We start from the raw sequence: 19,124 nt of genomic DNA, 5'->3' as shown, positions 1-19,124 counted from the left end.
GGAATTCCCACTGCGTTGCTGCTCAGTTAACAATTTCTTCTCCATTCCCCTCCACTTCAAAGGTGTGTTTTCATTATTCCTATTGTGTCGGATGAAAAGGAATTGTGATTATTATCAATTGTTCATTCATTGATTGCAGGAGTTTTGTGATTGAATGTGATTTTGGTCTGCTAATTTCATGACACTTTGGTAGTACAAACAGTGATCGTGTGTCTGCAGAAGATGAGCATCATTCTTGGCAAATTCAAATCGCACTGCTCTTCAGTGTATTAATATCCATTGATATGAATATTCACATTCTTTTATCTCTCTGTGGAGGCCAATATACATGCATGGAGCTACTACATGTAGCTCATTGTATACTCTTTTAGAACTTGCATTTATACTCTGTGACAGTTACTACAGTAAGTTTGTTTGTTGATAGTAAACCTTGCTGCAATTTACAAAATTAGCTGAATACATACATGTACTGTACAAGTAGTTATCTTGACCTGTACATGTAGCTTTATTGATATTTGTTTTGGTTGAGGTTTGATGTGGCAACACTGCCAATATAATCAGTTATTTCCTTTGATGCTCTCACAGATCTACCTGGCCAGCATACAGTACTTGAGAAGATCGAGCGAAGAGAGAAGGAAGTCTGTAGGGTAGCTTGGAATTTACACATCCGGAAAATCAGAATAATTATTCACCTGAGCAGACATCACCACCTAAAGGTAATTTTATTTCTTTGTTCTGTTTTAAGCAGCCTATGATTTTGTAAAGAATGAAAATTCTTGTTCATTCTCAGCTCTTCTTTTGTTTTACAGATAACCTACATTATAAATGTATCTAGAAAATCTTTACACTGCAACTGAACAAGTTTGCAGAAGGTTCATGTAGGTGAAACTGCAATGTAATATGTCTATTTGTATTAGAACTTACTATGTTCTGGCCAAATGTGACGAGAATGTACTTAAAAAAATACTGCAACCAAGTTACCCTTTTTTTAACTAGTTATTTTAAGAGTGTTATATCATTAGTTGAGATTGAAACATGCCTTGCGGTTGTAAGTATTGCACACTTGGAAGCACACTTCAAGTTATTTGGTGAACACATTCATATTTTGTACACAGGTGCACTATTACTAGGGAAGAGCTAGGAAAATTTTCTTTTTATTGATTAGCTGAGATTGAAGTATGCCTTGCGGTTGTAAGTATTGCACACTTGCAAGCACACTTCAAGTTCTTTTGTGAATATATTCATATTTTATATACACTGTACATGTGCACTTTTACTAGGGAAGAGCAAGGAAAAATTCCTTGGGAAGAGTCAGATGAGTTCCTTCCATTGCACAAAAAGCGATTAGCATCACATGGCTGCGTTTTGCTGTGAGATATTTTGTTCTTCAGCTTGAGTAATTTTACACGTTCTTCCTTTGTCACTACCATTTTGTAAATCTTGTTATTCCTCTTGCCTTGCCCATGGTCTGCAAAATGACACATTGCTGTCTTGGTGGTGTGTTGATACACCATAAATTGCATGGTTGCTAAGGAGAAAAGAAGTGTTTTCTGATTGGTTGGATATATAAATAGTCCATTAAATTTAGAGTCAGGATTTTTTTTCAGGTTATGAATGTAGCAGAACTGCATTCTTGAATTTGATAGAACTTGAGCTTGCATTTATAGGAGGCATGTGGAAGAAACTAGAAAGGGAATATTTTTAAGAATTTAATTTGGTATAGGCCTATCTGCATGTCTACATGTTGATATCAAAATACTTTAGGCCATAAACAAGAATGTTTTTACATGTTGATATTAAGGAGATAGTTTATTAACTAGTCACATAGGCCTCTATAATGTATTTATCTCATTTGTAAGTTATCATTCATTCATTCATATCCATCACCAAAATATAATGTAATTGAAAGTTAATTGTTTCTTGAAGGGGAAACTAAGAATTTAGTAAACTGGTTAAATACTGATATGTTGGACTAATTCGTGGGACTAATTATGTTACTGACAAACGGCAGCATATGATGACTTGGCATTGTCGGCCCAATTGTCTCTGATTCATTACACCCAGAGCTAATTCAGTCTGTCAGAAAGGGTTTTCCGTTCGGCAGTCAAGCGAACTCTTCCGCCGTTTATCTTGTCACAAGCGTTCAGGCCAGAGATGGCGAAAGGTGCATTCTCCTCATGCCTTTAGTACACTGTAGCAAGTGCCTTATTAAAAGAGGAGGACCTGATAAGCATCTGCTGGCAGGCCAATTTATCAGGAAAAATATTTGATGTCCTATTAAAGCTTAGCCACGCCATATACATGTACCTTTTAATTATTGAACAATCTACAAATATTTGTAAAATCTTGGAATTATGGCATAATAAGCTGGATACAAACATTAAGTACATTGTATGACATGCAGAAATAGTCATTTTCAGAATAAAATACATACACTTATAGTTCTAAGAATTTGATAACAATTGTCTAATGCTGATAAATCAATCACTATAAATATCATTTACTTTTCTCTTGCAAGAATATTGTTTTTCTGGTACTGGCCCACAGTAATACCAACTTCCCTTTTCACCAAATTCCCTGTACAGTGGCTCCTGTTCGAATTCCATGTATATGGGTCTAATTTTGTTCCTCAGGATATCTACATGTTTGGTCAAATTCTACTAACCTACATGTATGGTCAAATTCTACTAAACCTACATGTGTAACAAATTCTCAAAAAGATGGATTTTATAATAGATAGATAATTCTATTGTAATATTTATGTAACAAAGCTTTGTAACACAACAGTAATTGGGCACTTGCACTTCAGCATTTCAATGAATAAATATTTTTATCTTCATGTAGAAGTCAAGATTTGTCATATTTGAAAAGTGGATTCTTTTAACATCTACTTTTGGTTTCTAATGATCACGAGGATTAGACTGATCATTAGTATGCAAAAGAAACTACATCCCTTATGTGACAGAACTGATTAATCTTCTTATGTTTTTATAATTGGTCAATTTATTTTGCAAGTGTAAAGCCATGTATACATGTACTTAATTCAATACATGTTATGTTTGATTTTTGTTTTCTTTCATTCAAAACCTGATCGAAGATAACCCTAGAAGAAACTCCCCAAAATGATTGGAACATTGTTGTGCATTCAATGTATGCTGTAAGATTTGGTAATCACCAAATTTAAGAAATTGACTCAATTCTGATGAGAGGTACATGAGTGGGTTAACCGAAAAAATGACAAGAATATTACAACTACGGGTATTTGGTGTAAAAAATGTTGCTTGAACGTGATTAAATCTAAGAGGGCTTTAATAGGCAATCCTTTGCAGTGGACCTTTAGTTTACTAATATTCTTCAAAAATGAAAAGGAATTGATAGCTTGCATTAAAAAATATTAATTTCCCAGCAAGAGGGGTTTCCCCATTGATGATTGACTTTGATACATTGTCGACCTATGAAATGATTATATAACCATTGTATGGCATCTCATATTCCAGTCTTATGTGAAACTTGCTAGTTTTCTGAAACAGTCCCCCCCCCCCCCCCCCCCGACTGTGACTCAGATACATGTAAAGAATGACAGGGAGCAACATGTAGACAAATGTCATGCTTGTCACTTTGGACTACAGTGTGTGTTTGCTAACATACTGCAGCAGGTTGTAGACAGTAGCAACTAGCAAGTTACATTTTTAATGATGAACTCATTCAGACAGGTATTAAAGCTGACCCATTTATTTCCATGGTCTAATATCATCTTAACACCTGTGTATTAGTATTACATCTTGTATGGGTCTATGTCCCTACATCCACTGGTAATGAACGTAGATCTTTTTTTCCAGCTTTAATCAATTTAAACTACCATTGCGTGTATTAAAGTACATTGTACTTGTACACATCTTAAAATCGTTTATTCTTTCAGACTAACCAACATGTACAATTTGACCTACATAATATTCTGACATGACGGCTGAACCGATCCTGAGTCTGTAAGATTTAAGAAAAATTTTAGGCCTAATATTCAACTAAACAGCATTCCTTACTACAGTATGATCATTAAATTGGACAGCTTTCCAAACTACAGTATGGTTGTCTCCATGTACTGTACTGTACTTTCTATGTACATTATAATTCCTAGAATTTATTACCCACATAATTTTTTTCCAACTAGATCTAAACCATAGGTGCGACATATGTGTGAAAGAAAATATTTAAGAGTGAACTGATAAGTATTGTTAAGGGATTAATTTCACCATTTCCATGATGTTTTTATTACTTCGATTCTGAAATTGAATTTGTGTGATACCAGAAAAAAGGCCTAGTTCTTTAGGGTGAGGCTAATTTTACAAGGCACATTTATATATTACAGCACAAATGGATAATGGGCATTAGGGCCAATTCAAAGGGCATCCATTCAACAGCCATGGATTTTATATGCCTTTTGCTAGTTCAAGCTCCGGAAATGATAAAGAGACATTATGATTATTAGTAGTCTTTGGAATAGGATCTACCGTAATTATTCTGTTGGGTCCAGTACAGACTTCAAAACTTGAAACCACTTCCTTGTTCAAAGCAGAATTTACTTCGCATCTACTGGTTTGCACTGTAACAGGAAGTTAATATAAATAGCAGACATCAATGGGAGTTTGGAATCTTCATTCTATTTGGAATCTTCATTCTATTCTTTTGTAAATTCACAGTCAGTAATTTGTCGGCTGTCAGATGTACAGTAGTCTCTGATAGGTACATGTACAGTAACCTCTCACACACAGACTATATGCACTTGCACAGATCCACAGTGTGGTTTCTCCATTTGTACTCAATAAGGGTCATAACTTCTTTTATTCGTACTACTAATTATTTTATAGTTATTTGCTTGGATTGGTTATAGCTTAAGGAAAATTCGTGTGAAGTTGATTTAAAGTAAATAGAACAAAAATCCATGCCAATTCTGTGCCATGTTTGCTTTAAAAAATAAAAAATCCCTTTAATTCATACATAATGGGTGAATAGGTATATGTTAAATGTTTATGTAAAATCTAATATCTTATCAATATCCTACGTCTTTGTACATTGTACTTGGAGCATTGTGGCCCAGTGGATCAGTCTCTGGGCTTTGTAACAATAAAGATTGTGGGTTTGAATCTCATCCATTGCATCCTGATCAGCATAAAATTTATCTACATGTTCACTGTGCTGTATGCGACCCAGGTAAGGTGATTAGGTACTAGATGTCACTGCATGATTATCTAGTAGTATTAGTAGTAGTAGTAGTTTTACTATTTGATAGTAGTAGTACTAGTGATAGTAGTAGTAGGAGTAGTAGAAGTAGTCATACATTTAGTATGATAGTAGTAGTAGTAGTATAATTACTATTACTATTATTATTATCATAAGTAACTATGTGATGTTGTAATCCCATTTTGACAAAGAAGTGGAGAAGGTGGGCCTCCAGTTTCAAAGATCTTGGGTCAAGTGTTCAGACCCTGATGGGACATGTGTATTTGCATGCGTACTCACGAGCACAGGCTACATTGCTTAACTCGGGATCGCAGTGTACATTCATGAACACCATGCACTCATTCTCGGCACACAGTCTGCCTGCATCCCAACAACAACAAAGGCCTCAGGGTTGAGGATATCAGTTTACGCTCTGCTTACATGAATTTCATGTTCATGTGTGCAGCCAGCAATCCAAGGATACATTCAGGTCTGAGTGGGTCTGCATTAGCCCTAGACCCTGTTCTCAATACGCTTTCTAAAACTAGTTTACTGGAAACCGGTTCAGGAAACCAGTTTGGAAAATTGCTTTGATAGCATTCCCATTTGATCACCCAAAAGTGGTTTTCAAAATCACTTCACGTAAAGCAATCTTGTTCCTATGGGAACGCTCTTTAATAGTGGGGTGACATGTTTTGTGCAAAATTTGAAACCGCATCGTACTGTAGGCATTCTACACAGTGTGTAGAAATGTGCGAAGATCATTTCCTGAAGAGCGGATTTGTCCTCACTTATGCTAAAAAACCAGTTTAACAAGGCAAAGCGATCTTGAAAACTACATCGCGAGGTGGTTTTATGAACTGCTTTGGAGGATCGCTTCGACCATTCTCATTACTTGTCAAACTAGTTTCTACATGTAGTAAACTAGTTTCTACATGTAGTAAACTAGTTTTTAGGAAGGTAGTGAGAACAGTGTCCTAGTTTTTCTTTCTAGAGATTCTAGCATCATCGGCCCTTGAGATTAATCATGAGATGTAAGAAATCTTATCCCTCTGGCTCTCAGCCTGATTACATGATTCTTGCTAGAACACAGGTCTGACCGTGGGCTACATGTACATGTACATACTGTATTGCCAATTGGAGCTCGATCACTTTAGGGGCTCCATATCTCCATTTCCAGTTCTTTAATTGTGAATGAATCAGGCCCTACCTGTACATGTACATGAACATGTATGTTAGTGCCGAATCTACCACGTAGTCATGGAAAAAGACTTAATAAATAAATTTAACAAATGATTTATCCTGAGCCAAAGCTTGGGTGTCTTTACCTGAGCTATTAGCTAGATGATTTACCAAAGCACAGGCTACATGTACATACTAAAAATGCCTTTAATATCTCAAGATGTATGTAATCACATTGAAAATGGTTTCAAAGTTGTTCTTATTGGGATAGATGTATGGTTTGCGTGATGAGAAATAGGACATGAGATAATTTGGGAACTTTAATAAGATGTAGAAAGGCCGATGTAGATGGACTGTCTGTAACAGCAGAAGCTTGTATCATGGACATGTCCCAGGATGATGTAAAGTTGTAAACACAAATGAATGTCAGATTGTACCTTTGTACAGCACAACACAACACAGTGAAGTTCTATTGTTCTTGGATGTGGAAATTAATCTATCGGTTGCTCCATCAATAGTTTTCAAATGATTTTGCCTTCAGATTACAAATATGCCACAGACTTTTACATGTAGGGACTTGAGAATCTCTTTGATTTTATTATTGCTAATGATCTTAAAAGTATGATCAAATTCGCTTTTGTTGTCCCCTAATGCACCGAGATCATAAGTTGACCCTTTATCTATATAATGTGTGTAAGCCAATGCCCAAGTCGTAATTTTTTCAAACAAAGTCAAATTTTTTCTATAAGTGGAATGGTCTTCTGTGGTCCCAAAATATTTTACTTATAAATGCAAAGTTACCTCTCATTCTCATCAGCTATTAAATTTCTTTTGCAGTAGGATATATTTGATTTAAGAACAAAATGATTGTCTGATATACTTTTGATTGGAGCTCTCTAATAAGCCTATATTTCATTTCCCCCTCAATTTCTCGTAGTATAAGTCGAATGATCTTCTGTGGTCCCAAAATCCTTTACTTAGGCGAAGTTACCGAGCTTGTTCTCATCAGCTATCAAATTTCTTTCGCAGTAGGATATTTTTCTTTTTTATAAACAAAATTATTGTCTGATATACTGTACTCTTGATTGGAGCTCTTTAGTAAGCCTATATTTCATTTCCCTCTCTTTTTATCTGCCTATATGAAAGCACATATTGGTTGATAGTACATACGGTAACATACAGCTTATATGATTATCAAAACTTGAAAGTTTATCAAAAGCACATGTCAAGTATTTTTGTATTCTAGGACATATAGGCCCAATAGATACAAGAGTGGAACGTCTGGAAAGTTGTAGATGTTGTAGACGACATCCTGAAAGGAAGTGCTTTTGAAGGAAACTTGTCCTGCAAGCCATGAGCTGGCGCTCGATCTGCTCAAGTTATTATCCGGCAGGCTTTCAAATTAGAGACGACTGCAAGGAATGGAGAATGTGATGAGTTAGACAGTTCTTTCATTTCATCATTATGCCTGTATTGCATTATAGTTTAATATATGCCGCAGAGCTTATGTACGTAGGTGTGTAAAAGCTAATGGCAAATCAATACCTGAAATGCCTTAAAGGTTCTGTACAGATATAAATAGATGAAGCAAGTGAGTTGAAAATATAATTGCAACAGAAATATAAGCCTGCTTTATGGCTGTTGTTCCATTAAAGATTCTTGATGAGATAACTTTTTTGCAAAGTAAAATCAGTATTCTGACTTTGTAAGTCTGGTCATTTTTTACAACATACTTTTTATTCAGCAATCCATATTTTCACTTTGTAAAAAATTGTCTAAATAGTAATCTTTAGTGTGTATACATACCACACTTCAGAAATTTTGGGATAAAATGTGCTTCCTTACCAGTTTCCCGGATCCAGCTCAAATAAGGAGTTCATCTGGTCCCACTTTAACATCAAAGTCTAGTAGTTGTCAATTTTGGGGATAAAGTGAGTAAAATTATAATACTTCTGAACTTGTTACTTACTATTCAAAAATATGATGGCAACATGGTTAGTTAATTAGTGTACTAGGGTTGATGTCCACAAAAACGGGGGATTTCATTACCTGCAGTGTGAGATCTGCGACTTATTGTGGCAAACACACTCAGTTGTGATTTGTTAGGGTACTTCAACCCTGGAATTAACACTATACTCTATCCTAAATCTAACCCTATATCTTAGACGAAATAAAGCCTGGCACAAATGTTGTATCATCCTGAAAATAAGAATGATAATAATCCGCTTTATATAGCACTTAATACATTGGAACGACGTCTCTTGGTGCTTTACAGATATATTATTACCCCGGTCATCGGATCCTGGCATGCCCTCATACAATGTATGCACCGTCTCCACTCCCTGGAGAGCATTTCAACAAGTGTTCCAAGACTCAGTTGCTACATGTAGGCATACTACAGGCTTGCGCATCCTACTGGGTACCTACTTAACAAACACCCTGGTGGAGAGTGGCAAATTGTGGATTCATGCCTTGCCAAAGGAAGCTAGGCCATGGTGGGATTTGAACACACAGCCCTCTGATTACAAGGCGAGAGTCGAAACCGCTACACCATGATGCTACACCATGGCGCTTCCACTGGGCGTCACAGCTGAGCATACAATGCAGCTTCCACACACTTTCTATCAAGATGACCAACTTTTAGGCCTACTTCTATGTTTGAGGAACTTAAATCGCAATGATAAACATGAGTTCTTTAGAGACCTCCATTTTGGATTTGTGTTTGTTAAATTCTAGACATTGATGCCCCTCAAACATAGGGTTTGAAGTCCTGCTTGTGCAACCATAATGAGATCTTCCCAGGAAAACAAATGAAGCCAATACTGTCACTGCAAAGAGTTATTTTAATTCTTTAAGTCTAATGCATTGAGAAAAAAAATCATTACAACCTGTATTTTGTATCATGTTTTTGCAATAGTCAGAGCCGGCAAATTCAATTTCATAGTTATTAATATTTTTTTATTTAGCCTAAAACCTGATTGAAAACATCTTTATTTTCATATCATTGTTCTGAACTTGAAACTTTTGCCTGGTGAATCTTGGGCATGCCTGTACCCCTCTGCCTCATTTCCGCTTCCCACACTATTTAGCTTGTCTTCCCCTTTTCTGCGAAGAATAAGAAGAAGTGAGGGAATCTGCTAGGAAATTGTCAGCAACAAGGGGGCAAGTTTGTAAGTAATCACTTCCTCTATGCCCCCCTGCTCTACAAATAAGCATAGGCCCCTCTGTTTTCCTTTGGTAATAATAATCAGAGCATGCTTGACACTGTATTCCACCTGTGAAAATTTCTATCTGACTATTTTTACTGAACGACGTGAAAGGCTTTCGTCACGTGCAGGAAAGTGGGTAGAACTGTATATTTGCTATTTGTAGTGAACCCGATTCACAGCTGCCAAGTTTATATTTAAAATCACAAAGTTGTGGTTTCAGTTTATAGCATCTGTTTTGGGGGTATTTTGGGGGAGCCTTTATCCTGCAAAAATGTCTGGTTGGACTGCAGAAATAACCATTTCACTGCAATTTGGCGGAATGCGAGAGGGAGTGCTACGGTCAGGACCAGCTCTGGAGATGATTGAAGGAGGAGGAGATGGCGCTAGTAGCATCGGTGAGAGTAGTTCAGGGGTGAGCTGTGGCAGCTCAGACTTTCTAAATAACTCTGCTATGCCCCTTGCTGCAGGATCACATGAATGTGAAGGACATCACCAATTTCCCTCAAGGTTTGAGGCTGGTGCCCAGACATCAACACCTCCATCATCACCATCATCCAGGATTAGCTTCCCTTATGAGCATCATCAAGGAAACGAAAGGCATATGAACCCTCAGGTTGTACAAGTGCCGCTTCAGGCTAACAGGGTTGCATATGACCAGGAATGGTACAATAAAAGGCGTGGAATAGCGTTGCTTTCTCAACAAGATTTACCACAAACACAAGAGCAGGAATGGTATAATAAAAGACATGGAATAGCGTTACCTAAGCAAGATTTGCCACAAACCCAAGATAGCTGGCAACAGATTGCTAAGGAATTGAGAAACAGGGAAGTGAAGGAACCAGTCAGGTGAATGTCTTAATTTTTTTTAATAATTTGATTTTGAGCATTGTAATTGTTTTGGAGTGGAATAAACCCATGAAATCAGCCACAGAAATCAAAAGGGATTAGGCCAATAGATTGATACCCTGTTTGTCTTAATCAGTTTGCCGTCTGCCTGTGAATCATGAAATACACCTGTGCATGAAATACTGGTATTCCATAAAAGTAAACATGTCTGTTGTTTTTACTACTATTATTAATGAAGATAAAATTTCATTGGCAGTAGACCTTGCACTTTGCAGAGAATGTAAATCCTGGAAGTAAAATTGTTCAGGCTCTCACTTCTGAATCAGTGGGTGTTGAATAAAAACTTGAATTCCACTCCTTGACATTAATTTTCTCCAGTGGCAATTGATCTATACATTATGCTGTATCAGACCCTGGTAGCATTGAAATAAGTAGGCCTGCTTGAACTACTGCTGTGGCAATATCCAGAGGCCGCATAAGAAGATCAAGATCTCGTAGTGGATGTGTTATGTTTTATCTCGTACAATTTTTTTTTATTGAGGTACCTCTCTCTCTGCTAGCAACCCCTTTGAGGTTTGTCGTTTCAATTAAATAAAATTCTGTGGATTTTTAAAAATCATGTACATGTATAATTTTTTGTCCATAGTGTATGTTTCTAAATTTTATCTGAAATTACAAAAAAACAAAATATTGGAAAAAACTATCTGATTCCATCATGCCCTTGATATGTATATTTTAATATTGTAAATTGGCAAGTACATTGGTGTAAGGGTGCGTTTATTCGACACTTTTTTACCCTAGAATCATGATTAGAATCATGATTCAAATCACGATTCTGCAGAATCACGATTGCGTTTAGTCGAAATTGGAAATAAACGTCTTTCAAATCACAAACATGAAACACGGAAAAAGGGGCGTTTGGAAAGACGTTTCTGTAGAATCACGAACGAAAAGGGTCGTATAAACGTATCGTGATTTGAATCATGATTCTATGACGTCATTGTGTCGTGCTTCTTCCGGGTTCGACTCAAAGGCGCGCGCTGTGTTTCGTGCAGGTTAATTTTCGTGTAGCAGATTGCCAGTACAGTGTACTAGTACCGGTATATGCCAATTGTCATGTGCATTTAGGAATTATCATTCTGTGTATTGTACCCCGGGGTTGTACTGTAGCGTCATTTGTATATTTCACTCAGGGTGACCAGATTTCACAAAATGAAATACGGGACAATTGACAAACGAAGATCAACAAAGAAGCCCACACAAAGTGTGGGCTTCTGAGAATCCATAGTATAATAATAAGACTTTTGAAAAAAATATAAAGAATTAGAAGGGAAGGTGAACGAAAGAATGAAGGAGAGAAAGAAAAGAGATGATTGGGAAGGAAAGAAAACAGAAAAAAATAACAGAAAGTTAGAATAAAAGGATGAAAGAAATAATAAGAGATAAAAAAGGTTTCCGTCATTCTTTGAAATGAATATAGAAAGAAAGAAAGGAAGGGAAGATTAATAAATGTCTCGCAAAATAAAGGAGACAATTAAAGGGGGAAAGGTGAGAAAAAGTAGGAGGAAAGAAAGAAACAATAGAAAGAAAATAAAAATAAGGGAAAAGAATGAGAAGGGAAAAATGAAGAAAGGAATAAAGAATGGAAGGGAAGAATGAAGGGGAAGAGAACGAAAAAATAGAAAATAATGGAAGGAGAGAAAGAACGAAAAGAAACAGGAGACGAAGAGAGAAGGAAGCCAAGGTAATTATAAGGAAAGAAAGAATTTCTGAAGGAAATAAAAAAGTATATTGGATAAAGAAGGAAAGAAAGAAAAATGAACAGAGAGAGAGAGAGAAAAAAGAAAATGTCGAGGAAAGAAAGATAGGAAATAAAGATAGATGGAACAAAAAAGGGCAAGCAGAAAGGATAGGGTATATATAAAATAAAGAAAAGGGAAAAGTTCAAACTTCAAGTAAACAAAAAAATCCAATCATCTAATAAAAATCATAACTTTATTAAATGTATTTTTAAAATTTTAAACATAAAATGTTTTAGAAATGAATAAAATTTCAAAGTGAAACATATTGTCAAACTTAAAAATTAGATGAAACATCGCGGCATCGTGCACACCAAGACTAAAAACGAAAGCTGAAACTAGATATATGAAAAGTCAATAACATTTTCCTCCGATTACATCTCCAAATCATTAAACTGAGAATCCATAGTATAATTATAAGAATTTCCCGCCGATTTTGTGATTATTTTGGTAGAAAAACTGTTTATCATGTGAGGTGTTTGCACCATTGAGAATTTGCTTCGATCCTCCATGCCTAGCTAGTAGCCTGCCACACACAGGCAGGAGGCCAGTTCGTTTGCAATGTATTAGCAAGAAATCATCGCAGAACTTGCAAAAAGTTTACAGTTATCGATTTAATTGTTGTCCCTGCTTCGTCAGCTGTTGGTTATTTAATGAAAATTCGTCACTTTCAAATGTATTAACTACATTTTGTTCAATATTCTGAAATACGGGACAATCCCGGGAAATACGGGACGTCTGGTCACCCTGATTTCACTGTTTTCATCAATCATGTCTTCAAGTTCCAAAGGCACAAATTGGACTGACGACGAACTCAGGGCTCTGCTTGTGCTTTGGGCTCAGCCTGAAGCACAAGCATCCCTTACCGGGATTCACAGAAATATAAGACGATCTACGAGTCCCTTTCAGCGGCGCTTGCAAGGGAGGGATTTCAACGGAGATGTGGCACCGCCTGTCGAGACACCATTTTTGATGAACCGACAAGATTGAATACAAGTAAACAAAAACAATACGAGGTACAATACACGGAATTCTGGAAGTAAAAGATTTATTTTTCGGAAGCCGAGTTGCACTTGCACAAACGATCGCGCGTTAGCTCCGGTGGCAGCAAAAATCTAGCAGCCGACGTGAAGTTAGAAACACGCGCGAAAATGTTGACCTATACTTCCTGGGTCAAACTGCGCACTGTGATGCGCACTGGATCGGCCCGAATTCAGGGAGAAACAGCGTTAGAAAGATGGTCGTATAAACGCTGATTCTGTCGGATCGTGATTCATGTTGCTGTTTTGAATCATGATTCAAATCGTGATTCCAATCATGATTCTGGGTTGAGGTCGCATAAACGCAGCCTTAAAGAGTGTTAATGAGAATTACAATTCTGTTTGTTTTATGATTGAAGATCATGGAGGTCTGTCCATATGCCAGGTCGTGTTACCACCACATAGGGTAAACTTCCATCTGAAATTGACCGAGACTTGTGGTATGCTTTTGGTTCCTGTTTTTCACATCAGTTATCGCCTGCCCTCTAACTAGATCTGCCTGTTGACTATGGCTTCTGTGGTTATGAATGGAGAACTTTGTTTTGATTTTCTGTTTTTCTCTCTCTCTCTTGCTTCCCTGATTGGGTGAAGTATATTTTGGCACGTGTCCGGTTGGTATACACCTCCCCGCCCCCAAAAGATGAAATATTAGGTTCAGCTGGACCAATGTATCAATGCAAAGGAAATAAAAACAGTTTTGCATGGGCCAATATTTTGGCTGTGGTATGCCTTTTGTGTTCCTGAGGGACTTGTTTGTTGTATTTTTGCATCAAGAGTTCCTCAATATAACTACTGCTTCAAAATTATTTGTGAAGATGCTGTGTGTTTAGATTGAATATCAATCCTCTGGAGCTTGTGTGTTTGCACCAATTTAGGTTGGTTATTACATAGTTTGATCTATGTGCAGTCTCTGTGGAAATATCAAGTGGATTTGCTGCCAAGACGCACAGATAAAGCCTGTAACATTTGAGGTATTTATGAGTGACTTGTACGCTAACCACAACCAGTGAAGTGCAAACATAATTACTTGTCTGTTTAATTCAAATCACGTTTTCGATTGGTATACATCGCTTTGATACTATAAGGAAGGATTCTCCCTGTGCCCATGGATCTGAGATAAAGAGTTTAGTCACTTTTTTGTGAATGCAGAATCAGTGATTTGAATGCTCATTGTAAACACATTGACATGGAGTACTCTATATACACCTTTTTCTTTGAGTCTTTAAAATCAAAGTTAATTCTCACCGTATAATCATTCATTCAGATGCTTTTTTAGGTGTGCATTAAGCTGGACTTTGTAAAGCAATAAAATCTTTGCTGAAAAGCCTCCCCCACCCACAAAAAAACAATCAAAACAGTAACAACAACACAAAAGAGTCACTGGATATCATAAACAGAGGTTTCAATTCAAGTCCATACAGAAAATTTGTTTCGGGATTTACATACTGTAACTGATTATAGACATACATTAAATGAGAATTTTTGAAAATACATCAATGAAAGATATTTAAAGTGGAGATGGTAATTATACAATAAGATAAGCACACATGGGGTGCATCTATTATTATCATTGCCTGAGAAAAGACCCTTCTGTTTGAAGAAATAGGCCTACATGTACCACACTTAAATAATTTACTTATTTCTCAGCAGTTATACATTTTCTAGCAGAATCATGTGGTATATAAACCTCTATACTTGGATGGTCACTCATTTTTATGGATTCTGTTCTACATACATAGCTCATTTCAAGTCCTTTGCTCTGAGAATTTTGCTGTAATTTAGGATTTGGCTCCTCACTGACATGAATATGTAAAAGAATTAAAAAATGAAAGGTTCCATGATTTTATTATTGAAGAATAGTGTGCTTTTAGTGTAACATCATCACCCCGTCATCTTTTTGTCTCACCCACCAGAGGTGAAGGCGAGACTTACGGATCCAAATGTTGTCCGGCATCCGTCCGTCACAAACATGTAATGACACATAACTCCACAACCGTAAGTCGCTTTTCAACCAAACTTGGATGGTAGATGGACTTGGGGAACCTGCATGTTATGCTGCAGTATGAGGTCACATGGTAAGGTCAAAGGTCATTTTCTGGTCAACGTTAAAGTTTACATGCAAGACTCTCTTATGACACCTAACTCCACAACCGTAAGTTGCTTTTCAACCAAACTCTGATGGTGGATGGACGTGGGGGACCTGCATGTCATGCTGCAGTCTGAGGTCATATGGTAAGGTCAAAGGTCATTTTCAGGTCAACGTTATAGTTTACATGTAAGACTCTCTTATGACACCTAACTCCGCAACCGTATGTCGCTTTTCAACCAAACGTGGATGGTAGATGGACTTGGGGGACCTGCATGTTATGCTGCAGTCGGAGGTCACATGGTAAGGTCAAAGGTCGTTTTCAGGTCAACATTAAAGTTCATGTGCAAGGCTCTTATGACAAGTGTTATTCCATCCCAGTCATTTCACAAAGAAGTTTCTATATAATTCTCTTGCGTGCCCTCGCAAATCATGATATTTCTGGTTATTTTCATTTTAAGTGGGCGAGACACAAAATTGCTTTTGCCTTGTTTTATTTGCATATGATTATACACAAAAAAAGCTATATACCATTCTTATAATAATGATATGGTTCATTTACATTGTAAATGTATATAGCGCAGCTACTATAATTGCATATACTCTACTGCTCTTGGTATCATATTATTATCATATTAGTATCATATTATTACCCCGGCTGTAGCTGAGCCGCCAAATAGGCGCTAAAGGAATAAATCCTACCGGATGCTCATTCATCTCACCTGGGTCGAGTGCAGCACAATGTGGGTAAATTTCTTGCTGAAGGGAAACACGCCATGGCTGGGATTCAAACCCATGTCCCTCTGATTGAAAGACGAGAGTTGTTACCAGTAACCACTAGACCACAACGCCTCCACACCATTATTATGCTCATATTCTTTTGCCCTTGACAAACCTTTTACTTGTTATGAGTAATAATGTACTCTATGTATTAAAATGAATTTTATCTCAGAGTAGATCGACTGTCCCTTTAAGTTCGGATGATCATTCTGCTCAGGATGTATATCCTGCTATGAAAAGGTGAAATGAAATATGGTATTTTCATTTATCTTTTGAGCATCCTGCCGTGTAACCCCTGACTTCTATATACATGCATCCTTGGATTAGTTCAGTACATATTTCCTCATCTTTCAATCCAAAACCTACATTGGGAAGTAATTATTTGTAAAATTCACAACTTTCATTGTTTATCTGAATTTGTTCAAACTTTCACTCAACTGCTTTATACTGTATGATTGTTCTTTATTCTGAATCAATTTTCTATGTGGGTTTTATAGATTTCCCTTCAATTTTAGGATGCATTCAAGGATTAACTTTTCACACTATCAAGATGATTGTAAATTAAACAATTATTGTAATTTTTATTATTGTAAAATTGAATTAGTATTGCTATGGAAATATTTTTTAATTGTTTATTCAATGGCAATTCAGCCTTTCTGGCTGCAAAAATTGAATAAAACATATCTTAAATCTTGTATTACGCAGTATGTATTCATTTCATTTATTTAATATCTCTTAAGCTACTTATTTATCCCTTTATTTCATTGCGCAGAAACATCTATAAAAGTAAAGACATAATCTTCTGTGTAGTGTCTCATAACCTAAATTAAGATCCACCCACCCGTCCAGTTGTGAAGAGTTATTGAATAAAACAAAATCAAATTGAAACTCATGCATGGAGTCATATGCTTGAAATCTTGTATCATGATTGTGTTAGTATTAGTGACATTTGATCGTATAAAAGCAGATGGACTCCAAATTCTCCAAACATGACTGGCCGTCATCTCGCTAGTGAGTCATGGAGTCCTGCCTAGAGTGTGTCAGGGGTTACAACCTACATACATGTACAGGAGCAGATGCATTTTCAGTTTAAAAACTATACTATGCCCACTTTCAACACTGCTATTCTAGTGCAACTACTCTACATGTAGGCCTATATCATTTTATTTCGAGAAAAGCAATGAATGTTACAAATAAGTTAGAATTTAAAAAATATTGCAATTATTGTTATATAATAAATGATAGTGATTATCTCCACAAGTGTTGTCAGATTTAAAATTCTACTCCTCTGATATCATTCTTTTACATGAAAATGGTTTTGTGGTCTTACAATCATATAACGCATATGTACAGATTAACCACTCAATAAAAATACATGTAGATCATAGAAAAAACTATTTGAAATGAAGGCAGCAATCATGGCATGTTTGAATATTAACTTGAATGTGGTGTCTTTAAAACAACAACAAAGATATTCAAAATCATGATTGGACATTGTAGGCTTTGTAGCAAGAAAGCTTTTAGCTGCTGAAATTTGATAAAATCTTGTACATGTGCAGTATGTACAGTAGTTTTGCAATTTAATTAGTACCCTTGAAAACTTGTCCTGTTTGAGCCATGAAGCAAAATATGTCATCAGGTCAATAATTCTGTATACTAATCAACACATTAAGTATGCATGCATGAATGGCACAACCTCATCCTCATCTGTACTAATTGCTCATTTGCATAATTTATTAAAGCCAAGTGACAAAAGAGTTCATATGCAGTCATCCTGGGCTCACCCAAATTTAATCAATGAAATGACGAAACACTGATAATACTGTAGCATTTAAACAACAAACGATGCTAAACTGTCAACACGTTCCACTTTATTAAAGCGGTGGCTTTGCAACTTGTCAAAATGCAGAATGCGATTTAGTGTCAGCAGTCTGTCGTTGCTCCAGTATGGAATTATTTGATGCTGCACAACTGGTAACAATCTCGAGATAGAACCCCCTTGACAGAGATCACAGAATACGAAAACAAAATCATTAGTAGTAGGGATCTATCTATGAATGCGTTGATATAATGGGACCATAGTTGGGAGGGCATCATCGTCCGTTGCGACAACTCGAGAATCATTCCTATTTGTGGTGAAACTCTGTGAGATGACCACCCTTTCGTACGAGAATGCTAGAATGCCACGGAAGGAGAAACAACCATTGGATGCTTATGAGGATTATGACCATTCCAAGCTTGATTATAGAGGAAAGGGTGATAAGCTTGACCAAGAGTATGATTTTTACACAATTAAGCGCAATGGCACGAAATACGGATTACCGAAAGTAAGGTCTGTATCAAAATTGGTTGACTTTAGGAGTTGTGGTCAACATTCATATTCCATAGTGTGGATATAGAATAATAGACAGTTAATTGACATGTGCACTTGTGAAATGATGTCTGGTCAGAATGCTACTTACAAAGGCTCTGTGTTTGATTGAAATAATTGACGGTGTTCATGAGCTCTTCATGTGCTTTTATTTTAATAAAGCACATTGCTTTACTCTGTAAAGCACATTGTTAAAGCCATCTCTTTAACAATTATTGTTTCAGATTATTTTTTTTTAAACAACTTGTTATAAGTTTAATCAACTTAAGAGTGACAGGCTTAAACAGCGTGATTGAATTTCATACAGCGTTTTTACAGTGTATAGATATGATGTATCAAGCACTATGATAAAAGGCAGAATATTAGTATCATCTAAAAGGTAATTTATGCCAGTTTTGGTGACGATATCAAAATGAATTCATACAGAATCCAATGAAATGACCACCAAAGTGTCTGTTTGTATAAATAAAACATATGTGCCAAATGATTCTGGAAGAAATTGTGTAATTGCTGAGAAATCAGCAAATAAGCACAGGATTCGGGTCAAGCGTTGGGCCCCGACACTCAAAGCAATAATTATGCACTGCCCCACGT

At 36.5% G+C, this 19,124-nt stretch overlaps 1 protein-coding gene across 2 annotated transcripts in view; it reads left to right on the top strand.

Annotated features, from left to right (window-relative positions):
* The first annotated feature begins 9,863 nt into the window (after positions 1 to 9,863).
* LOC121418919 (protein enabled homolog) overlaps positions 9,864 to 19,124 on the top strand; it is a 79,774-nt gene continuing 70,513 nt past the window's right edge. Inside the window, exon 1 of one of the 2 annotated variants that reach the window (XM_041613126.1) lies at positions 9,864 to 10,454. In XM_041613126.1, the coding sequence (XP_041469060.1) occupies positions 9,880 to 10,454 (575 nt within the window). In that variant the 5' untranslated portion in view covers positions 9,864 to 9,879. Of the gene's footprint in view, positions 10,455 to 18,114; positions 18,492 to 19,124 lie in introns of those variants that run through there. The other variant, XM_041613127.1, reaches the window with a different exon arrangement.

Source organism: Lytechinus variegatus, chromosome 7 (genome assembly GCF_018143015.1).
Source record: "Lytechinus variegatus isolate NC3 chromosome 7, Lvar_3.0, whole genome shotgun sequence".
Taxonomy (NCBI): Eukaryota; Metazoa; Echinodermata; class Echinoidea; order Temnopleuroida; family Toxopneustidae; genus Lytechinus; species Lytechinus variegatus.
This window is presented reverse-complemented; position numbering and strand designations above follow the sequence as displayed.